The sequence below is a fragment of the Solea senegalensis genome, linkage group LG21 (assembly GCF_019176455.1).
Source record: "Solea senegalensis isolate Sse05_10M linkage group LG21, IFAPA_SoseM_1, whole genome shotgun sequence".
Classification (NCBI taxonomy): domain Eukaryota; kingdom Metazoa; phylum Chordata; class Actinopteri; order Pleuronectiformes; family Soleidae; genus Solea; species Solea senegalensis.
This window is the reverse complement of record NC_058040.1, coordinates 7,636,263-7,660,578: the sequence shown is the minus strand read 5'-3', so window position 1 is coordinate 7,660,578 and position 24,316 is coordinate 7,636,263. Positions and strand designations below refer to the sequence as shown.

At 41.7% G+C, this 24,316-nt stretch overlaps 2 protein-coding genes across 2 annotated transcripts in view; both read left to right on the top strand.

Annotated features, from left to right (window-relative positions):
- The window catches only part of itga1 (integrin, alpha 1), a 45,591-nt gene extending 31,470 nt beyond the window's left edge, over positions 1-14,121 (top strand). Inside the window, exons 11-30 of the mRNA XM_044012660.1 lie at positions 1,017-1,164; positions 2,244-2,389; positions 3,069-3,209; positions 3,308-3,559; positions 3,661-3,791; positions 4,572-4,747; positions 4,871-5,022; positions 7,457-7,567; positions 9,033-9,109; positions 9,364-9,490; positions 9,568-9,645; positions 9,732-9,808; positions 9,890-9,979; positions 10,071-10,173; positions 10,721-10,837; positions 10,998-11,096; positions 11,344-11,451; positions 11,534-11,629; positions 11,731-11,844; positions 12,141-14,121. Of these exons, the coding sequence (XP_043868595.1) occupies positions 1,017-1,164; positions 2,244-2,389; positions 3,069-3,209; positions 3,308-3,559; positions 3,661-3,791; positions 4,572-4,747; positions 4,871-5,022; positions 7,457-7,567; positions 9,033-9,109; positions 9,364-9,490; positions 9,568-9,645; positions 9,732-9,808; positions 9,890-9,979; positions 10,071-10,173; positions 10,721-10,837; positions 10,998-11,096; positions 11,344-11,451; positions 11,534-11,629; positions 11,731-11,844; positions 12,141-12,200 (2,403 nt within the window). The 3' untranslated portion in view covers positions 12,201-14,121. The remainder of the gene's footprint in view (positions 1-1,016; positions 1,165-2,243; positions 2,390-3,068; positions 3,210-3,307; positions 3,560-3,660; positions 3,792-4,571; positions 4,748-4,870; positions 5,023-7,456; positions 7,568-9,032; positions 9,110-9,363; positions 9,491-9,567; positions 9,646-9,731; positions 9,809-9,889; positions 9,980-10,070; positions 10,174-10,720; positions 10,838-10,997; positions 11,097-11,343; positions 11,452-11,533; positions 11,630-11,730; positions 11,845-12,140) is intronic.
- Positions 14,122-15,108: 987 nt separating this feature from the next.
- On the top strand, positions 15,109-24,063 carry kcmf1 (potassium channel modulatory factor 1). The gene is made up of 7 exons (XM_044011760.1): positions 15,109-15,313; positions 16,978-17,145; positions 17,357-17,496; positions 19,232-19,333; positions 19,441-19,624; positions 21,213-21,507; positions 22,276-24,063. Exons 1-7 carry the CDS (start codon positions 15,298-15,300, stop codon positions 22,538-22,540), a joined length of 1,170 nt encoding a protein of 389 aa, XP_043867695.1. The 5' UTR covers positions 15,109-15,297; the 3' UTR covers positions 22,541-24,063.
- The last annotated feature ends 253 nt before the right edge of the window (positions 24,064-24,316 follow it).

Below are 24,316 nucleotides of genomic sequence, written 5' to 3'. Positions count from 1 at the left end.
ATAGCACTTGTTTTTTCCCAAGAAATTTCAGGTTCATAATATCTTTTGTAAAAAGACACTTAAACTGTCATGTTAAAATGTGATGTCATCTGTGAATTCACTGAAATGAGTGAATCATAATCTGTAGGTCAGGGGGAGGTTTACACGTATGCAGATGTTTAGTTTAGAGGGAACTTCATTTTATGTCCTTGCGTGCGGGTGGATGTGCACTGGCATGGACGTCTGCTCAGCTAATGAAATAATCCAGACACAATTCACCAGGGTTATCTGTGCTGCATCTTCAGCCCTTTAGTGAGTCAGTAGCAGCTCCCACACACACACATCGCGCTCGGTCTGCTGCTGACCTCAGACTGGTGCTGTTGTGTCTGATTGCACGAGTGTGGGAGATGGAAATAAAGAAAGGAAGGCATAACAAATGTAAACACAAAGCAAGGACAGCGCGAGAGAGAGAGAGACAGTGAATCAGACGCTTTGTCACTCCTGTAAAAAACAATATGTTTACTTTTAGGCCTTTTACACGTGTCGTTATTCATTCATTAGGTATTTCCTGTGTCTATTTAAAGGCAAACATGCCGTCTTCCTGCTCCTGACTCATGTTTATCACCTCTCAGGTCAGTGCGTGCGTAGCGTCTGTGTCTGCATTGCCTCACCCAGCTCAACAAACGCAGACAAACTTCATTAAGCGTCAGCGCGTGAAGCCGAGTGTCATCTTTGACTAACGATCCATGTTACGTCCACTGTGACCCCTCCCCTTCCTTTCGATAACGCTAAAAAAAACCAGCCTGATTGACATTTTTATGACTCTGTGCTGATGAAAGTAGTAGTAGGAAATGTGTGCTCGCGTTTTTTTTTTTACTTTTAGTGCAAATGATCACTTCGACTTGAGAATTAACAGAATTTTTTTATTTTTTATTCTATTTTCTTCTCCCATCACAATGAGACAAATCATGTTGCTCACCAAAAATGCTCCAAATGCTTTACTCTCCCTGATAATCACCTTCTGTTGCCTTCTGCAGGACAGCGTGTTACTGGGAGCGGTGGGTGCGTACGATTGGAACGGGAATGTGGTGATGATAAATGCAGGAGAATCCATCAATCCAGGGAAGAACCAGTTTTACGACTCCAAGACTGAGGCTGGATACGAACGGCTGGCTGGATACCTTGGTGAGTTGACCACTAAATTCAATTTCCATAAAGTCAGCTTTTGCAGTTGATGTCACCGTTCTTTCGCCATTAAGATTTGACCCTGACCCTGTTGGTTTATTATTTGAAAAGCCAACAGTTCAGAAGAACGAAAGGAAGAAAAACATATCTAACAGTATAACACTGCACTGCAATCAAATGAGCTTTTTACATGTTTCCATGTACACACACAAAACCAATACATGCAATACACAAACACTATTCAAACTCCTAAAAACACCTAAATCTAGAAAGCAAAATATTTATATTTACATGTAAAATTTTGTCTTTTCATGTTTTCTATTTTAGCTTTTTTCCTACCCACCCGCATTCAAAAATCCTTTACTTAATTTTGGAAGCTTCTCCTCTCTGTCATCCCTTAAATCATCGTCAAATTAAGAAACTAAATGGCAGCTATAAAAGTTACGGTCATTAATGGAGATCCATGATTCAACTTTATTCCAAACAAATGTAAAACAGAGAGCAAGATAAAACAACATCATCCGGGAGATTAACTAACATTTTACAGCTGCTGGATAAATATCATCCGGGAGATTAACTAACATTTTACAGCTGCTGGATAAATATACAGTCTCTCTCTCTCTCTCTCTCTCTCTCTCTCTCTCTCTCTCCCTCTCTCTCTCCCTCTCTCTCTCTCTCTTGCATGGAGGATTGAGATACGCACTGTAATTTGTCCAACACTCTGCAGCAGATGGCTCTCGCTGCGTCTCATAAATAATAAACTTCAGGCTCTCTTCTCTTTGTCTTGCTGCCTTTTATGGCTCGCAGAACAACCACAGCATCTGAATGTCGACTTATTTAATCAACATGTCATCTGCAGCAGCACTGGTAGTTCCAGGCTTACGTACTGTAAACTCAGCTGTTGGCATACGCACGTATCATCGCGTCTAATGGGCTGACTGCCCTTTGCGCACATAGCTCTCATGTGCTTGTCTGCTCTGTGAGTGTCTGTACATTTCCTACCAGCTTCCTGCCACACATTCAAACCACTGCAGTATTTATTGAATTGAATATTTGCTTTTCTTTGCCTTTCCCTGCAGGTTATGATGTTCAGATTGCATCCACCCCAGGCGGAGTGCTGTACGTCGCTGGTGCACCACGGTACAACCACACGGGCCGAGTTGTTATCTATCGTCTGAGTGAGACCAACGACATTGTCGTCACGCAGATTTTAAAGGGAGAGCAAGTGAGTTTTGGTGCCCACGCTGTCATCCTCAATCATACTCGGATATTTGAAGGTGTGGAAGTTGCTAGTATTCACAACCGCACTGAAAAAGACTTGCATTACTGTAATTACACATCAGTTTGTGCTATCGGGGGAAAAAAAAAGTTGAAGTTGCAAGTCAAAGCCAACATGTGGTTATTATGGTCATTTCACTCAGCTGTTGCAGGAAGCCAGTGAATCAGCATCTTTGTTTCCGTTTTTTGCTTTAAATATGTTTTATACTGTATACTATAACGTTTTGTTTTGCCTTCATTTTAAATTGCTAATATACTATTTTTACATGCAGTAAATTGTAAATAACTGCCAGATATTGAAAGTTATCATGGAAAAGTCACAGGACATTTTTTGGCACCTTTATTAAAATAAGCAAAAAAAAATTAAAGCTTAGCCAAAGCTAAAGTATTGGCAAGAATCCCGATACAGGGGTGATGATGTAATGTATTATTAATCTCATGGATTAAATAACTATGCTATAGACCTTAACAATGCCCAGTTTTCTTTATCTTGTGCGAGTCTCTGTTACAAAACAACTATCAAGTGAGTATTTCCACACGGAGGAAACAGTATCATGCTATGAAACAGTGCAGTATTTTGTTGTATCGAACTCTTCTCACACCTTGTGTCTGCCTCCGCTGTGCAGATTGGCTCCTACTTCGGCAGTGTCCTGCAGACTGTCGACGTGGACGGTGACTCCTACACAGATCTCCTCTTGGTCGGCGCTCCAATGTACATGGGCTCAGAGCGGGACGAGCAGGGACAAGTCTATGTTTATAAAGCTGAGGTACTGCGAGACGTGGCTGCGTCGGACGTCTTGGGCATGTTACGCTCAGATCATGAGATTGATTGCCCCTGTGTTTTTCTTGCTTGCTTCATTACCAGGGCGACAACTTTAAGCATGAGTTCACTTTAAAGCCGGTCAACCAGTCCTGCTGCACTGCCCAGTCAGACAGCTGCACTCATAAAAATGAACCATGCGGCGCCCGGTTTGGTACGGCCATTGCAGCAGTGTCAGACCTCAACCTGGACGGATATAACGACGTGGCCGTCGGGGCACCATTTGAGAACGACCACAGAGGAGCCGTCTACATCTATCACGGAGATAAGACGTCCCTGAAGGAAAAGTTTGTGCAGGTGAGACCAGTTCCTGTGCCTCTCCGGATCCTGCGTGGTGATTTTGAACTTTATGTTTAGCTTCTCTCTCTCTCTCTGCTTCTGTGGTGTCTCCTCCTCAGCGGATCCCTGCAGGTGGGGACGGTGAAAAGGTGAAATTCTTCGGTCAGTCCATACATGGAGTCATGGATCTGAATGGAGATGGAATCACCGATGTTACCATCGGAGGCCTGGGCGGGGCTTCTCTGTTCTGGTGAGCCGTGACCCGCCCTCAGATATAAACAGTCGCTCCTTAAACAACACATTCCTCTCCCATCGTAACCGGCAGCAGTGCTCGTATCCTGGAGTCGCCGTCTTGCATGTCTGCTTTGCATTGTCTTATTCGGGGTTTAGACAGCTGCGCGCGTCCCACCGGGCATGTAGGCTGGAGACTAACAACTTCCTAATGATCTCTGTGTTAAAACCCCTGGCGACACAGCTCACTGTTGGAGACCGGCCTACAGACTTTAACCCCCCAAAACTTTTGAAACATCAGCCCACACCATGGTTCAACTTCCCAGGCAGACCCTCTCCCACAGTTTCTACTGGCAGGGGCTCAACGAAGCTGTGTGAAAACTTCATTTCCCAAGTGACCGAGAGTTTAAATAGGATTTGGCAGCAGGCCGCGGTTCCTCTTGGACTGAAGCACAACGGTTGGGCGGAGAGAGAGAGAGAGCAGGGGCCAAGTTTCATGCTCAGTATGCATCCGTGTTCCCTCCTTAAAGAGATTGGAAGGATGCAGCAATCTCTCCCTCTCTCGCTCCTTGACATTCAAGTATACTCATTACACCAAAAGTAAAACTTCTCCTCACGCGTGAAAAGGTCCCCGACTCAAATGACATCTTGAATATGTTGTTAAAAGGTGGAATTGATTATACTTGGATAATAGATGGATAATGTTGTAAAGAAGTGGGAACAAACAATTTAAAAGTTCTTTACTTATGTGCAGCATTTCGTTAAAAGGTTGCTGTGTTTATTCCTGTGTCGGTACCAGGTCCAGAGATGTCGCGGAGCTCCGTGCCAACATGACGTTTGATCCCGTTAAAATAAACCTGCAGAAGTCTCAGTACCACTGTGAACATGGTGGACGCAAATCTGTGTGCGTCAAAGCCGAGGTCTGCTTCGTCTACAGCGTCAAATCGGACAACAAGCACTTGAGCTCTGCTGCAGGTGAGCCATGACATAACATCCTATGAGCTATATTCGTACTGGTGGCGTTGAACGTATTTCTGTTCCTCCTAAATCCTCAAAATCGTTCACTTGTTTTTTTTTTTTATGTGACGTGTTGTGCAGAGATCCGTTACATTCTCACTCTGGATGCCCTGCGTGCCAAAGCCAGGGCGGCATTCATCGCCGTGGACGATAAAAATGATCGCAGGATTACCAGAAGCTTTGCCATCAACGACCGAGAAAGAAAGTGCATCCAGGAGACCTTCATGATGTCGGCAAGTACATCTCAGCCACGTGTCGCTCCACGAAACAGTAGTGAAAGCAGCTCGAAGCTTTGGAGTTTTGTTGCCGTTCATTCATGGAAGTCTTGTAGTTTCACTGGAGATGTGCACGGTGTTTGGAGCCAGAAATGAGGCTGTGAGGAGTCTTGTGTAGAGTCAGGAAGACACTGGTCCTAACATAAAACAGACCCGTTTTGATCAAAGCATACCAAATACAGCCCACTGCTGTACTCTGAGTGATAAATTATCTGCAGGCATGAAGAGGTGGGGCGATGAGAGAATGAGAAAATGCGTTCAAATGAAAGATGGAATGAGAGAGAGTGAGAGAGAGAGAGGAGGAAGAAGAAAGTGAAATGACGTGATGGAGGATGTGACATTGCGACATTGCGGGTCAAAGAGGGATTTCTACAGTCGGTCCAGCAAGCTCATCACAGGCTGTGAAGCCTTTGAGAACAATCTTTAAGTACAAACAAATGTCTGTCAAAGTCTGTCTGTATTTCTCAGCGTAGCAGTGGGTTTTTTTTACGTGTGTCATCTGGTGACATTCCCACGCTGCACACAGGAAGTGATTTTTTTTTTCATGTCAAGACATATCGCTAAGAAAGTTAAGACAGGTTGGCGTTTGACTGAAAACACAAAGAAGAAACCTGTTCATTCAGCACTTTGAAGAGGGGGAAAAAAAACATTTTTCCCTGCTGCTGTAAACACACAAATGCTCCAAAGGTTTTTCAGATGAAGGACACAGCATACAAATATTTACAGGAACATTGTTTCTGTTCACTAAGACCAAAGAAAGGCAGAGTAATAACATCATCAACGAGCAGTTGCAGCTTTATCCTCTCACCTCTGATCCTAAGCAGTCAATGTGACACTTAGAGGCATGCGGAGGAAATTTCTCATTCCACTCCGTTCAATGGATTTTTCTGATTAGCTCCCCTCGGGCGAGAGAAAGAGGAACTAATCAGTAGAAGCAGCTGTTGTTCTGTGTGCTGAGCATGAAGACCTGCTCTGTTCCACTGTGCCACTTTGTGCACTAACACGGTCATGACATAGTCCGGGGTGGAGGTCGCCAGGGGTCAAACAACTTGTGACGGACACAAGCAGCACCGCAACGATCGAAAGCAGATCCAGACAAGATCACGAGTGTCTCATACTCAAGCAGTGAGTCCAGCTTGTTTTAAGTCCACACCGCACAGTGACCAGCAACCCAAACCAGTTAGGAAAATCACAGATTTAAAAATAAACTGTGTGTCAACTGCAACATTCAAAACTTCCATTGCCTGGTCCACGTCAGCTTTTTTAAAGCACGGGCATTGAGTCACTGCTGTCAGTGCACACTATTACAGCATGTAATGTACCAACACATGTAAATAGAGCTAATGAAATTCACTGGGGTCGGTGAAATGGAAGTAGCAAATCAATAGCCTTCATACGGTAAGCAGCACTCTGCAAGCGGTTGATGTACGGTATGGTCACGCGTTGACTTGTAAGCAACAGGCCCAAAGCTGCACTAAAGTCCGCCGCTAAAGTGCAACCTCATGTTTGACTCTCTCCCTCCCTCCCACTCAGGATCCTTTTGGGTTTAATCAAATTTTGGCACCGGCTCAGAAGGATCCATATTTATGACTTACACTGTCCAGCGTACAAGACAGAAATGTGAAGCAGCTTTTTCAAAGCGGTGTTTTCATGTTTGAAAAGTAAGAGGGGCTGTGCACACGCACAGGTTTTTTCACTTGATGGGACCTGCATTTATGGAGCCACGTTAGCAGCATTTCTCCCAGGGATCAAAACACCCAATAGGCAATCCAACACTTTGTTATAGTTTGGAATATCTTAGCAATTGTAGATTCACTTTTTAAGTAAAGACATTTGTGGTGCATAGTGGATGAATCTTTTGATGATCTCTGGCCCAGTTACCGCACCCTCAGCCCTAACTTTGCTTTAATGACTGTATTTCTATCAAATACAATCAAGCAGTGTATAAGTTTGTTATGATGAGTGGATGCATTTGTTGTAGTGTTGAAACTAGGTTTTATTTTAGTGCAACGGCCAGTGATGAAGACATGTTCATATGTTCATATTTAGAAGGCGGCAGCAACATTTCTAACACCTCAGTTGCTCATAACTACGGTATGAATTTTATGTCATTAACCAGACTTGGGGAACACAATTTAAATCTTCGTTGTATAATATTTAGGACGGTTTATTAGCACACAAACCAGCCACATCATGCCGGTATACACGCTCTTATACAGTGGAACTGTAACAAGAGTTGTGTTCCAAGTCTGACGTAGTCTGTGCACACTCCTACTGCAGTTATAGTAGTAGTATCATGTCGGATATTTGAAGTAGTAGATTTGTTTTTATTTCTTCATCCTCCTTCATCTTTTATTTCCCTCTCTCGTTCTCTGTTCTCCTCAACAAACAGGCTCGCCTGGATTTCCGCGACCCGCTCATGGTGTCTCTGGAGTTTGGACTTGCCGATGAAGACGAAGGCCCCGTCCTGGATGAAAGCCTTCCAAGATCCATTAATAAGACCGTAAGACCATGCGCTTCATGCCGCCTATGTGCGCGCCATTAACTGCCAATAACAATAAGCAGAAGGAGTTTTTTTTTTTCCCGTAGCAGACAGGAAGCATTTGAAACGCATCACAAAAGCCTTCTCCGTCCGTCTGTTTTTATAATCCAAGAGTGAAAAGTGTGCTGTTCTTGTCTGGCTCAGGACTCACTGTTGTTACAGAACATTAGCATCTGCAGCAGCTGACTGCCATCCTTCAGGGTTTTCCTCGAGTCTGCGTCAGTGTTTTAACAACAGACTTCCCACACTATCGCATGCATATTTTGTTCCAGCGAGAGGGTTTCCACGTAATTGTTGCAATGAGTGACGTGTCCAGATAAAGAGGACAGATATCACACGAGAGCCTGGCTTGTGCGGAACACACACACACACACACACATGTTCAATAGCCTCGACACATCCTGACGCCCTCAGTGTTAGAACATGTCAAAGTAGCTGTGCATGCAGTGTCGTGGAGTGCAGGACACACACACACAGAGAAAAAGGGGAAGTCATCAAACGGAAGCAGCAGTTTTTCTTTTGATATGGTGCTGCAGCTGATAGTGCTTTGGTTTCTCATCCTTTCTTGGCTGAGTAGACAGTGTTGACGTTAACACCCCCACACACTCAGGCAGCTGGTCAGGCAAAGGAAACCAAGGTCACCTGAAGTCCCCCTTCTCGTCAGGGACACAAACTAATACACAAAACAACAATAGGAGATTCAGAAGCCCAATCTTAGTATAATCCTAGACCAAATGTTGCACATTTTTAAGGTTAATTAAATGCTTTCATTTGTGTCTGATGTTAAATGGACATGTTTTTAATTCTTAAAAACTTCTACTGCTTTTCTTGTTATGAAAAATCCATAATCTATCTAAAACAATAAAGACAGAACTTCAATATCACCATCAATGCTGTATGTTATTATGCTTTAATGAGCTATAAACAGTTCTAGGTGTTATGCTTAGACCCTAAATTACGCAATTACGCTCCTCTCAGTCAATGTTGCCGAGTAATTATTCACAAGGGATTTTTAAGCACATTCTGCAATGAGATATTAAATCTGACAAACTTTACACCTCTAATAAAATCATATCTGTGTCGTATACGGTACATAATACATTTAATTAAAATGTTTAAATGCATGTTTCCTTCCAGTAACTCTTGACAGGAGGTCAGAGGTTCTTTAACTGAAAAGGTTTTTTTCTTCCAACATTTCTTTTTTTTTGTCTGTTCACATCCAATACACCATTTTATACAAGGATTCAAATGAAGCAGTTTACTGTAAATGACATTTGGAAGCCATCCCTCACAAAATAGACAGTCTCCAAGATGACCAGATGACCAGCATCTCTACAAAAAAAACTTAAAACACTTAACAGTTTATTGTGACGTTGATGAATGAGGGTCACTGCTGCTGATAACACGTCTGTCTCTTGTCTCGTAGATTCCCTTAGTGGACTGTGGGAGTGATCAGAGGTGCATCGCCGACCTCTCCCTCAAAGCAGAGCCCAGTGTAAAAAGGTAACTCTAAATTAGCATCATGTCAAATTTAAAAGAATAACAGTTCCTCAGTGAGTACAGAGTATTGTGTTGTGCGCTGTAAATCTGTCGCTCTTATCCACACAGGCAGTGTGACAACACAGTAGTCAGGCTTTAATAGCTTAAAAAAAACAAACTAATGCGTGACTACCCCCTTGTGGAGGGATGTGCGCATCACAACCAAGTGTGCTGGCAGTTTTCTTATTTTTCCCTTTTTTCTTGATTTACTCCTCCAGCATGGTGATCAGAGCAAACATTGACAAGTTCGATGTCAACGTCAACATCGGAAACAGCAAAGACAACGCGTACAACACCAAGATCGTCCTCAGCTTCACATCGAACATCAACTACGTTAAAGTCGAGGTGAGGCGTCGTTGCAAAGTGTCATCTCCATGTCGTTCACGGCTCAGATGAGCTGATGTTTTCTGTTTATCTTTCAGCCGGAGAGAGAATGCACTCTGAATCACACTAAAGTGGAGTGTGCTGTCGGTTACCCGTTCCTGGGCAGCAATGTCGAGGTTTGTTTCAGCATGTATTCATCTTTGCTGCGTGGGAACGCTGTAACACCGTTAATGAAATGCTCCACGTGTTCTGACATCCACAGGAAATGTTCAAAGTGAAATTTGAAGTGAATCCCGCACATGTTCAGGAACTCATTCAGATCAACGTCACAGCCACAAGGTGAGAGAGAGAGAGAGTCGGTCGATTGTGTGTGTCTGTAGAAAAACAATGTCTGATTTGTTTGTTTTGCATCCTCCACAGTGACAGCGAGGAGCTGCCTTCTACGCTGAGTGACAACTCAGTACAAATCTTCATCCCTGTCAAGTATGAAGCTGGGTTCATATTCTCAGTGTGAGTAGTTCCTGAAGAGACCCATTCAGCATTTGTCTGTATAATGAGTTCATGTATATTAATATTATTTATTTTTATTTCATTCATCTAGACGGCCTGTGGATGAGCACATTGTGGTAAAAGAGGGCGAACAGTATTCTAGAGTGTTCAATGACACCAAGATGATCGGAGAGGAGGTCAACATCAGCTACACGGTTAGATAACCTGTGTGATGATTTATTCACATCCATTTAAACCATAGTGCTCACACAACTCCTTATATGGACATCCTGTGTGTGTGTGTGTGTGTGTTCATAGGTCACATCTTCAGGCTTTACAAAGTGTGTCTTTTTCTTCTCTGTGTGTCTTTGTTGTGGTGATAATGTTGCACAAGTCACAAAATAGCACGTTTTTCATTCATTGTTGTTATTTAAAAACTAGCCAAGCGGACTTTGAACTGTGACGTATTTCCACGTTTTTGCTCATGTGTGTTCACATATATTTGGTGAAAATGAAAGAAAAAAAACAAAAAAAAGAATCCAGATGAAATTTACAAGCACATTAGGAGAAGCAAGTGCAAGAGAACTCCCAGTTTGGATTTGTGAGACACTCAATGTTGCAAATAACCTCTGTATAGACGTTTTAGCATAGTAATGGGAAAAAACATCCTAAATGCTCTGTGTTCTAAGGATTGAAGGGGAAATACAGCTGCATGCAAGTATTTCACGATAGGTTCTGTCTCGCTGTCTCACCTCTGTCCAGGTGGAGAGGGCAGGTGATGTCGTGGCTCCACCCCTTGACCTTACGGTGACATACCCTCACCTGTCTCCCCGACAAAACAACTTACTCTACCTCACACATGTCGCCACCAGCCCAGAGGTATAAATATCCTGTATATATACGTATATATGTATGTAAATATATATATATATGTGTGTATATATGTACACACACACATGCAAGTGCGATTAAAGAGACCCACCGTCACGTCGGTTTGTCCTCTCTCTCTCTCTCTCTCTCTCTCTCTCTCTCTCTGCAGGTGAAATGTGATGCAGCGCGCTGGATTAACCCTGAAAAAATTAACCCAAACATTGTAAAGCCTGATCCAAAGAAAGAATCGCTCAGTGTCTTCCTGTTGGTGAGTAACACACAGTCGGCATCATTGACCAGAGGCTGCTTGCATTTCGTAAACCCAGATTACCAGTAAACCCGGGATTATTTCTGTCCATTCAGTCAGTCTGACCTGAGGTTATAGAAAGAATCTGGTCCATCGGGTCTAACCTGTTCCTAGCTCAGCACTGACTCTGTATGAGACACATGATGATGGTGAATGTGGATGTGCATGCTCGTGTCTTACTGTGAGTGCTGCGTGTGTTGTTCTGCAGACCTGTTCCGAGGAGCTTTACTGTGCGTCGTTTACCTGCTCCATCCCCGAGGTAAAGATCAGTCAGGTCAACGTCACGTTCAGAGTGTGGAAACCTACATTTATCAAGGTGGGTCGCGAGTGATGTTGCAGAGTGAAATGGAGTGAGAAGCCCGGAAAGGAAGCATTTAAAAGGAGATTTATTTTTACAGGGTGAGTTTTCCAGTCTGCACATGTTGGTGAATGGTACTCTGGAGATCAAAGACACAAAGCTGTTTCAACTGAACACCAATGACAAGACCAGAACTGTAAGTCATTCTGTGTTTGTGTTGTATGCTATTGTCATTAAATTCTTGTTTGTGTTTGAATGTATGGTCACATTTACTATGTAAATATGTGTCCTACTCAGGTAAAGATCCAGGTATCAAAGGAAACTTTAGGAGGGATTCCTATATGGGTCATCATTATCAGCATCCTGATAGGACTTCTGATCTTAGCGCTCGTCATCTTCGCTCTTTGGAAGGTAAAGTTGCCTGAGCTTGTGAAGGCTTGTCACTTCCTGGATTTCCTTTTTTTTTAATGGTCCAATGTGCAACATTTAGGGTGTTTCATTTGCAGAAACTGAATATACTACCCATATGTTTGTTTGTATAAGTGTATAATCACTTTAGAATAAAATAACTTTGGTTTCGTAGCCTTAAAGCAATCCTCACTTTTTAAACCTTGGGCCTTAAGAATATTGTTAATGGTCTTTTCTTTAGCAGCTTCACCCAGGTTTAAAAATCCAAGCTTGTAACTACGTTTCTCCTCCTCCTCCAGATGGGCTTCTTCAAGAGAAAATCCAGGGACGACTACACAAAGGACGAAGTAATGGACTGAGGTATCCAGACATCTGTGTGAGCAACTGCTCCCAGAGCCATCAGCTTGCACGACAAAGTGAGAGAAGAGGCGTTAAAAAACCCACAGTATCCTCAGTAATGCAACACAGTGACAGCCTGGGAAACACAAGCAGCATCCGCTGTGTCCTGTCCTTCATATGGTTTAATAATGTTTGCAAATACTTCCAAACTCAAGCACTCGGTTACAACTTTGGGGCATTTCAGATGGTCAAAGAAAATCCTCAACCATGCAATACAGTTGCTCAGAGGTATTTGCAAACATTCTTCTTGGTCAGCTTCTTGCTTCAAACCTCCATGCAGAAGGAAGACATCACTTACCGGGCACAATTTGGCAACATGGCAAATATCAAGACTGCAGCTTTACAAAAGACTCAGAGCTAAAACAGCTGTGCTCCAGCTTTAGAGGGAAAAAAAAACTACTCAGGTTTTTCAGTGTGAAGATCCAAAGTGGCCTAAAGTCACCTCACCTCAGTCCATATCACGATAGAGAAGACTTTTATGTGAAGTTTGTATGTGTTGCTGTTGTCTGGGGCACGGACACTCCTGTGTTGAAGCTTATGTGTTTGATGAACACTGTACCTTTTAACGTTTAATAGCATTTTTTTATATGTTGGTTTTAGCGATATCACACGGCACATTCTTGAGCATTGATTTCCAAAGAACACTGACCTGAACAAAAGCGATCACCAAACGAAGCTGGATGCTTTTCTTTGTTATACTTTCGGTCTTTCGGTTAACCAGTTAAAAATTTTGTAATTAGTTGAGAATACATGAAGCTGTGCCTTCAGCATCCAAAACCCTTGATTGTACTGTAAATATGGCTAAGTGCTCCAAAATGTAAACTTAATATGTACATAATTGTGTTTGCTTTAAGTCATGTAATTTAAGATATGTTATCCACACGGCTTCTCGCATCGGCGTGTGACCAGTGGTCAGAACATGATTTTGCTCAGGTGCTACAAGTATCATGGAAGATGGCGTACAAGTATTTTGACGTATAGGAAAAAAGAAAAAAGAAAAAGATCAGACCTACGGTATATTTCACAATTTCAAAGCTGATGCAAATATGTAAATATTGTTCTATTTTGATGAGAAAGTGAAAGAGTAATTATTATGTTCATGGAAATTCACATGAAGATGAGGGTTTGTATCCACTACTTTGGCTTTAGGTCTGTTGAATGACTGTTTCTTGAAGGCAGAGGCTTTATCATTTCTTTTTGTTTTTTTGATGGAAGCATTCTTTTCACCAGCAGGTTTCTATCAAGTGGGATTTGCTGCTAAATTGTTTGCATTGTAGAGAAGCTACAGCAGGACACATAAAAACATTAGTTTGTTGTCATCCCAAAATGCAGTACACCGTACCTTACAAAGTTATGCCTTAAGATCTTGTTTTGTTGTTGTTGTTTCAGAAGTTGCAGATGCAGCAGTTGAAGGAGATTGTATGGTATGTTTGTTGAGACTGAGATTCTGCTGTTTTCTTTACTTTTCCCCCCCTCACTGTCATTCAATAAAGCTGGCAGTGGGGGGGGGCTAGAAAAAAAAGTGCTCACTCTTCACTGTTGACACAAAGCACATGTAATTGTCTGTACAGAATGTGTAACATTTTAAGACTATACATCAGGCTTATGCATGAGGGTGGAGTCCTGAGTCTTTCTTTGTCCACTTGCGTAGACAGAACGTAGTCGGGGGTAACCGTGTCTATTGGCATTATCCTCGGTTATATTAGGAGAAAATACTCAAAGTGAGAGCAAGGCACAAAGTAAGAGTTGCGAGTACCTCCCCGGCCTTCTACACTGCTGTGAAGTCGTCATTTTAATGCACTGGTTTGTCAGACTGATTGCATCCCCATCAGCACAAATGAAATGAATATTATGTACGAAAATAAAGACTTTTTTATGATAGATTTCTTTGGTGATGAGTTCTTTCACTTTGCTTTACAGTCACTGGCCACTTCTTTGGGGTTTACGTGTGTCTTCTGCCGCTGTAACCCATCTACATCAAGTTTTGATGTGTTACTGTTGCCTTTTTATCTCAAATGGGTTTAGCTGTTCTCCTGATTTCTGGCATCCATGAGGCATTTTCGTCCAGAGAACTCAGTATACATATTCTATTTTTCAGACCATTCATTCAGACAAGGAAACAGAGAGATGGTTGTGTGAAAATTCCAGGGGATTGGCACTCAGACCAGCCTGTCTGGCACCAGCAGCCATGCCACGTTCAAAGTCGCTTCACTTCTGGATTAGGTTACCTAATAAAGTGGTTGTATATTAAGTAACACAATGATTTTTATATTATTATTATTATTATTATTATTATTAGAAAGACTGATGATTTTTTTGACAGAAAATTGAAGTATGTAAAACCCTTTTAGCTTGCAGGACCTGGTACATGCAAGTTTTGACTGTGTCACTTTGGTAAATTCAGAATGGAAGCATTTGCACTTGACGATGAAAGCAGTAGTGAATTAAGAATTATAATAAAATGTATTAGATTTATTAATATTTTTATCACAGTTTCATCTTAAAACTAAAATATCACTCACTTACTAAATCATCAACATCAGACATTACAGGACATCCATTGAGTCTACCTTTGCATATTAAAGTGCCAACTTCATTCCTTTTTCTAAAAAAAAATAATAATAAAAAAAGAAATAAGGCAGTAATACAAGATTATGGACCACCACTGCCAACAATCTATTTATGCACCTTAAGTCCTCCTGTGACTGTGTCCAATCGCATTCTCTTCATATTAGAGATTATGTCATTGTACGCGTCCCATTGCGGGGAGAGGGGCATATCCCTGCGAGACAGAAGTGAGGGAATGACAATCGCAGTGGGTTGATTGTACGGTAGAGCTGTACGAGAGCGCCGCCTGCTGTTCACCCGGAGCTATCAGCGACAAGTGACACTCAGGGAGGGGAAGCAGAGCAAACTGCAATCTGCTGGGGGAATCCATCTTGCTCGAAAAAGCAACGAGGGTGTAGCATTCCCCACCTTAGCATCTCAGAAACGGTATCGGTGCCCCTGTTGAGCGCACTGGGGAGCCCGAGGAGGGGCTGTGTCGCTGCCTGTAGGATGTCCCGACATGAGGGTGAGTCGGTAAACGGCTCCACGGCGCCGGGGTTGCAGCTAAATTACCCAGGGCAGCTAGCTACTCAGCTAGCTATGCTAAGTGCTAATTCAAGTCAGGGGGAGGGTGTTGTTGCGCTTTTCCAGTCTTATTTTCACATTTGTTCCGGGACACACATATTCGTCTTCGGCGGCTGTGGTGTATATACGTGCACAGAGTTTTATAATGTGCTGCAAACGATATCACTGTGTCGGCAACATTGACGAGAATAGCAGTTAGCCGTTGCTATGCGCTGCGTTACCTTTCGTTAGCTGGGCTAGCGAGCAGGCTAATGTATGCTACTTTTATGATTCGTTTCTATTGCTTTTGCCGGTTGTCACAGACGTACACTTTAATATTGATAGTGCCATATTTTTCGTGTGGTTCTGTTAATTGTATATTAGTTTGCTCTTGTGGTAATACGTGGCCCAATTGTGCACATTTACTGCTGTTGTTAGTGAATGCACTGTCATCAAGAAGTATACAGTCTGAGGCCTCTCTTCATGTAACAAGCACTAAGTTAGCCAGGTGGCAAGCTATAAGCAAACTACGGTGTGTTAAAATAAACTAACTAACCACAGACCAAATGGCAAATGTGGCTCTTATTTTGGCACCACTGCCAGACAAACCTGTTTTTTTCCATAGTTTCTGTGTTTTTGTAATGTGTTCATAAGCATGGTACATATAGTTCGTTAGACCCAGTGCTGCCAAGATGTGAAACCTTAGTAACTTGCTTGTTTGAAGTAACAACAGACAACTAAGCTACTTGTCGGCCTGTTTGGTTGATTGTCCAAGGAGGCCAGGCTAGTTATTCCTGGTTTCCTCTTGAAAATGTAAGTGTAGGTTGACCTAAGGAAGGCACACAGGTTACACTAGTGTGACCAAGCCTTTAATCAACATGCAGAGCTGATAAAACTACACATTTCCAAACAATGTGTTTATTCATGTCAGGATTTTGTTTGTTAATGTTTCATGTGTCATGAGTTTTTGTATTTTTAAACTGCCTCTGTTCAGGAGATCAGTGTAGCCAGAGGAAAATCCCTTAAAACTAGCTACAGTAATATATTTATCCTTTAAAATAATTGTCAGCGTAGCAGTAGTTGTGTTTAACTGTACTCAAACTTGATAACTTTATTACAGTCCTATCAGTAAAGTTATTTTTATGAGCTATTCACTTTGGCAAAATATAACCTAGCAATAAGATTAGATATGATAATGACTAAATAATAATTGAATAGATGACCCAGCCATGACTGTGCTAGGTACCACATTACCTTGTGTTTGTCTTGAGCAGTTCATTCACTCAGTCAAGCGTTCATATTAAATACAAATTGCAGTGTACTCACTGAAAATGTGTGACCATGCTATAAATGAGTAACAAACACTGCACTGAAAGGATCTTTTGGATGCTGTATGCATCTGTGTCATGGCGCTGAGTTGCTGGTATAGTTCACTGGAATGCCAGAGTTCTTCATTGCTGGCACTTATGGGTTGGTGCCACTCCAAAACACATTCTCATGGTGGTGAGACTGGCCTACAGACAGAAATTACTTTCTTGTGGCGAATCTCATAGTGTGCAGTTATAATAAGGAACTTCATTGTCATGTCCACATATTTGACTTGACTCCTTCTTGTCTCATTTGCAGGTGTGAGCTGTGATGCATGTTTAAAAGGGAACTTTAGAGGAAGACGGTTCAAGTGTTTAATTTGCTACGACTACGACCTGTGCGCATCGTGCTACGAGAGTGGAGCCACAACGACAAGACACACCACAGAGCACCCCATGCAGTGTATATTAACCAGGGTAGACTATGGTAAGGTCCAGGCCGACAGATAATACAGAAACTGGTGTGGCTTACTGATATACACAAACGATTCAACCTGTGTCATTGTCTGCTATATACTTACAAATCATTCAACATGATTAAGTTAATTGATGATTTATTGGGCAGTGTTGTGATACTTCATTAGTATTAATCACATGTGAAAATCAGTCATGGTTGCCGTGTTTCTGTCTTCTTGCAGACTTGTATTATGGAGGAGACACTTTTTCAGTAGAGCAACCACAGTCATTCACATGTCCTTATTGTGGCAAGATGGGCTTCACAGAGACGTCCCTACAGGAGCATGTCACTTCAGAACATGCTGAGACATCCACAGAGGTGGTGAGTATACTGCACTCATGAACGGCTCATTGCATGCATACATGCGCAGATTTTATGTTGGTTTTGGTGCTAAAAACAGCTCCAGCAGCCTAGTTTAATTCTGCAATCCACAGACATAATGTTTATTGAAATCATTAGGTGGATAATGTCTTTCTTTTTTCCCCCTTACCTCTACCCTACTAGATTTCAGTCAGCTGAAACGATGTACCAGAATGCACAGAGGGCTTTTATAGAATACTTTTTAGACAATGTTTTTTAAAAGTGTTGTCCACTGCTGAATAAAATCAGCATAGTGAAGCAAAGGGTGAGGCTGCTGCTGACAGTGCTCACACCTGCCTGGCTGCTAGCAGAATAACTACTAAGGGTCAAATGAGACCCTTGGAGCCTGTAGGTAGAGACAGTTGGATTTGTACTCTGGTTTTCCACAGGTGCTGCACTAAACCAAGATTTTAAAGAGTTTACTCTGTGGAATATGTTTTTAATTTTCTGAGTGTGTCAGCAAATCTATTAGCATTAATATAACAGTCCAACTAACATTTCCCAGCCCACCTTTCAGTATTGCCGGCTTACTAAGGGTGTACATTTTAAAAGAATTTTCACAAGCAAATCACTTCTTTATAAAATAGGAAAGGGAACAATTGCATGTCTTTATTGTTATTGAACAGCTGTACGATGAAATGTAAGTGTAAATCTCAGTGGTTTAAAAGAAATTATAAGTACAGGAAACAATACAGGGGTAGAATTAACAGTTTCAGCTGGGTGCTGTTGGTGTTTTCAAATTTTACTCAAACATGAGTAAGTTCTATGTTTGTTTTGGACTCATCTAGTGCAGTAATCTAGAGTAACCATATACATAGAAATAAAGGTAATGAATATGTCATCCAGTGTAGAGGTTGTCCAATATGAGTATATGGGTATAATAATAATAATAACAGAAAACTAAAAATGCTTAATTTCTGTGTTCTGGTTGTTTATGTCCCAGACTGCCTTGTGTCATTGTGGTTCCACTAGAGTGGCTTTGTTGTGTAACTGGTGTTTGATTCATTGCTGTCTATTGGTGCCAGTGCTGTTCATGTGCCGTGTTGGCTTCATGGGTTTGTGTGTTACAGTGAGGATTTCTCTTGGGTTTTGTGGTGATTGAAGTGTTGTTTGGTTTGGGTCACTTCCTTGATCGGTGTGGTCAGACTTTTGGGCACAGTGTGCCGTGGTTCATGTTTTTTTATGCGTCCATTCAGGCAGACCGACAGTGCTGGCTTGTTTTTGGCTGCTGTAGGATACATGGCCACTGTCACAGGGGGTCAACTGCCATTACTGCTTAGTAGAATTCCAGTATTTTACAAGCTGTGTCCAATGCTTAGAAGTTTGGGTGTGTAAATGAATGGTTCTTGCAAAAAAAAAAGGTCAATAGGTCCTCCCATGCTGCTAAAACACAGCATCCATTAATTGTCCACTTAAAGTGCCTTATAACCAATATAAAAACTCTTTAGCCTTTAGTAAGAGTGGGTTGGGCAGTATCCACTTAATTGGCAGTGTGATGTTTGTACAGTAAATCATAGTGATGAAGGATAGAATCGCCACATGACCGTGACTCCACACTATCGGCGATGGATGATGCCATTGTTCATCAGTTTAATCCTGTCCCCTTTTCATTTCTATGTAATGTATTTTGTTGTGGGGTAATCAGCTCAGTTGGAGATTGTTTATCTCAAATAGAAACCTCTCTCTCTTTCTTCAGATTTGTCCCATATGTGCTGCTTTGCCAGGAGGGGACCCAAACCACGTCACAGACGACTTTACAGCTCACCTCACACTTGAACACAGAGCGCCAAGAGATTTAATATCCTTCCTGGGTCTATTCATACTATAGAGATGTGTTTGTACATATACTTTGTTTATAAGTTGTGTGTCACTTCACTGCATTTATCCTTAACCGTCCCTGTTTACGACGAGTCCAGCAGTGTTCGACATGTACGTAGGATGTTCCACCCTGGACGAGGACTGGGTGGTCCCAGAGCACGACGCACAAATATGCACTTTACTAGTGGCTCCACAGGAGGACTCTCATCATCCTCATCACAGAGCTCAACCTACACCCCCAGTAATAGAGAAGCAATGGACCCAATTGCAGGTGAGAATGAGATGCACTTTCTTCACATAATAATAATACTCTTTACATTGGTGGTTTGGAAACATTTGTCAGAACCAGACGAGAGGGGATGCTAGTAATCATCTGCTGGTAAAGGTAACATCAATTCATAAACCTGCTTTATGCATCCACCTATTTTAAGTAACACAGAAAACAAATGTATTTATGGTGAATGAATATAGAAGTATATAATACAATAAAATAAGAAAGAGCGCAACAGATAAAGGCAAGTGGTCTAGCGCATCCTGAATTTAATGCCAAGGAGAAGATGTGTGTTTTCAGGAGGGACTTAAAGGTTTCAAGAGTCTGGACTGCTCTTACATGATAAGGTCAACTACTCCAAAGACTTGGGGCAACCACCGAGAGGTTCAATCACCTCTGGTTTTACACCTTGTTCTAGGAACGTCCAGGAGCAACTGGTTTGAGGTTGAGACGACGAAGAGTTGGCTGTTCTGTGCCCACATATAAAGATTTACAACAATCCAATCTTGACGTAATAAAAACATGAATAACGCTCTCAAAGTCTTTGTGGGGAGGGAGGGGTTTAACTTTCTATGAGGCTTAGCTGGAAAAATCACAAGAAGAATTTTGGCAGAAGAACGGGCAAACAAAGTTAAAGGGCAGGGATGTTAATGGGTACGTGTTAAAATCTAAAAGGACCCATCAAACTTGTTGTCCATGCGTCCCACAGATGTACCAAATTTTTCCTTGACAGCAATATAATGTGAAGAGTGTCCTCAACATGTGTAGTGTGGCGGTCTCTTGAACAAAGTGGATTAACTGAGGAAGTAAACTTGCTACAGTTGACGCTACACTACACCACTTATACACCTGTGCTCGATCACATCTGTCCAATATTATGACTGACTCAGAAAAGTTTTTTGTTTGTAAGGGTGGGTGAAATTAGATTAGAGCGTGTTGCTCCACAACAACCTCATCTTCTGTAGGCCGTAACAGTGACTCTGTTTTTTTAGGATCGCCCTATTTGTGTTGGGACAGTCGTGAAGATGGTACAACACAAATAGTAACAAGTTTATCTTTGCTATAATCACAAATCTTTGTGTGCTGTATTAAAGTAGTATTAACATACCGTATATTAGGATTATTGATACTAAAAGAACAAATACATACAAACAGAGCTCAGTTTGTAAACACGATGCTGCTGTTTATGTCTCTTATACACGGTAAATAAGTAGTTCCCAGGATGCACACTCGTTTTCTTTTGATAAAATACTCTCAAGAAACGTAAACATGTATTTTGGAATCACATGAATTAAGTTTTTCTCAGGGAAAAGCTACAAAGTACAAAGTGTGTTATTAATCTAGTGTTACATTTCAAAACGTATCTCAAGTTTTATTGCCTTTTTATTCTCTGAAATGAAGTTATAAACTGATCATTGACCTGGGAGGTTCTCATGGAGAAATGTTGTACTTTCATATCCAAACAAATCCCTGTACTCCGCAGTCCTTTAATCCTACTGCACACTATATATCTCCTATTGCCTTTTGAAACCATGACTTATTTAGAAACGGTCAACAGTGAAGCCTGTTTTTGTTGTGCCTCCTGCAGAGTTGTTGTCTCAGCTGTCAGGTGTGCGGCGTGCAGCAGGGGGGCAAATAAACTCATCAGGGCCTTCAGCCTCGCAGCTCCAGCAGCTCCAGATGCAACTGCAGTTGGAGCGGCAGCAGGCTCAGGCGGCGCGGCAGCAAGTGGAGACGGGGCGCCATGCGACGCGACGCGGCAACAACCCGGGCAACACTGGCACCACCATCCCTCCACCCAGCACTGCAACTGCTAACAGTGCCACTGTGGGTGAAAGCAATCCCACGTCCTCGTCCCACAGCTCCCAGTTCCTATTAGCACGGTGAGTGTGACCAGCCACTGGTTTCAGTTCATTGTATCAGTTACAGAAGGAAACATGCATAAAATTCAGGAGAAATACCCTTTTATGGTTAGTTCCTCATGCACATTCAAATACTGAAACTTGATTGTGACTCACTTCTAATTGAATTTACCTATGATGATAATGACTTCTAGCTCATATGTTAGTTGTAAATAACCTTTTAATGCATTTGGTAATTTTGAATAAATATCAAATTGGGGTTATTTTGGCTGAAATTTTGGTTGTGATATGATTTGTGATATCAGAGGTAATGGTACATTTTACATTATTATTCTCATTTTCATTTGAAAAACATATTTTAAATGATTACTGTTTTGTTTTCCTCAGTCTGTATAATATGATTTGACACACATGGCTTTAAGAAAATTTAAGTTCATTGTTTAGCCCTAGGTGATGTCAATATATTATCTATTATCTGTATTATCTGTCTGTTAATCTGTTTATCTGTTTACTATTTGAAGGAACACAGTTGTAGTAAAAATAACACTGTACACTTTAACAATGTACAATTTTCCTTATCTACTGAAAGGGAATGGAGGGATAGGGTCAAATGGCTTAAGGCCTGTTGCCAACTAGTGGCTGGAGGCTTAAAAAACCCAAAAAGAATGTGAGGAAGTATTGCAATATTTTAGTCTATCAGTATTTTTGTATGCCCTGTAATTCCGTGAGATCAGTTTCTGTTGAACTAGAACAGCTTGAATTCAAAATAACCGTGAATCGTTTCCTCAGGTTGAATGAACCTAAGATGTCCGAAGCAGAGCGGCAATTCCTAGAAGGAGAGCGCGCCGACCGCAGCCTGTTTGTCCAGGAGCTGCTTTTGTCGACGCTGATGCGCGAGGAGAGCTCCTCTTCCGACGAGGAGGAGCGCCGAGACTTCGCCGACTTCGGAGCCATGGGCTGTGTGGAGATCATGCCTTTAGATGTGGCACTGGAGAACCTCCAGCTTAGAGAGAGCAGCTTCACAGGGAAGGAGCCTCCGCCGCCTCCTCTTTGATGTCCAAGCATCAAGCAGACTGTGTCCACTGTGCTGCAACTGTCAGTGATGGGCAGCAAACGGCAGCAGCCCCCACAGCCCTCCATCCCTCCCTCTCCCCCTCTCTATCTCTCCCTCCCTCCCTCCCCCTCTTCTCTCCCTCTCTTTTCTGAGTTTGTTTTCGGTGATTGTAATTTCAGGCCTGTCACCATTTTTGTTACATTGTAAACGAGAATAAATGAGAGCAAGTGGGATAAATGTATGAGTGAGCAATTGCAACTGAGTGAGAGAGCGAGAGGAGAGAAATATATAAATATATATATATATAAAAATATATATGAAGTTGATAATCAAACCACCTAACTTTTCTTTTCTTTATCAGGTAAATGTTACAGGCAGCTGTGGCAGACCTTTTGCTTCCTGTGACATGCAAACAGCTCTCCATCTTAAAAAAAAAAAAAAAAGAGAAATACTCCACATTCAAAAGTCAAGAGAGCGTAGGCTCCTCTGATGAAGCTGCTGTGTGTGTTAATGACTATTAATAAATAAAAAGTGCTTGGATGGGTTACCATAACTACTGCATGCAGTTATTTGCAGCGTGCATGACGTTTAATGACCTTGTCATTAAAACCTTTATTTTTAAAGTATCCCAAAGGTTTCAACTGTTTTTAAATGGTTATCACAAAACACGGTTAAGTACTGAGAATTGATAAGTTTGCCAAAACTGATGGCAGAAATTGAATTCAAAACAATGTTGGTTCAGTGGTTTTCTTTGAATGACTTAATATATAATGAAGAGGACATGGGTTTGAATTAGGTTCTGCAGTAGCTTTTGAAGAAATGCTGCAGTGTGTGTGTGTGTGAGAGAGACTGTGTGTGTGTGTGTGTGTCATCTCCAGATTTGCCTTTTCTCTGTGAGGAATGTTTGAACATGTCGACGGCTGATGAGCGACGACCACGTGCATCAGAAGGAACACAGACCGTTGCCTCTAAAATCTTTCTTAGGTGTTAAAATTTAGTAAGGAGACGTTTGGACACGGTTTGCTTTTTAATTTATAGACGAGTACGGATGCGCTGCCCATTCTTCTTCTTCCTTCACACACTTTTCTGATTTTCACTCTGCTTATGTTCAGTGCTCACCCTCAGCCACATGCTTTAGATGCTTTAATCATTTTTCTTTGGTGGGTAACCGGAGCTTTAGACTCTTCCACGTTGTTTTTTTGTTGTTTGTTTTTGGGTTGTTTTTTTTTGTTTAAGGATAAATCGTTCTTTTTTTTCTGCTAGGTTTAGCACTTTCTATTTATTCATGTTTATCTTCTGCCTCTTTTTGAGCCTTGGAATGATTCATGCCACCTTCATGCCTATACTATTACCCTCTTTGTAAAATACAACGAGATGTATATTGAACTTGTGCGTTCACTTTCATAATAATGGCTCCAAGACATGGGCGGACAGTTTTTTTTTGTTTGTTTTTGTTTTGTTTTTTAAGAAAAATGTAAATTTAGATTACAATAAATATAAACTGCACACAGCTTTTGATGAAACTCGAGACATCATCACAGTTTTTGCACAATAAGAGATTGTTGTGGTTCTACAAATGTCTGTCTGGCATGATCACAGTCGCAATATGGTGCCACATTAAGATATTTCTGTCTTCGAGGAACATTTATGTCTCACTAGCATCCAACACTTTATGTTGTTCTTTATAAGCACTAATGTAGTATAATATAACCTCTTGTGTGGACACCCACAGGAGAAAGTATCCATCCATGCCTTTGTAAAGCTTATTATAAACAT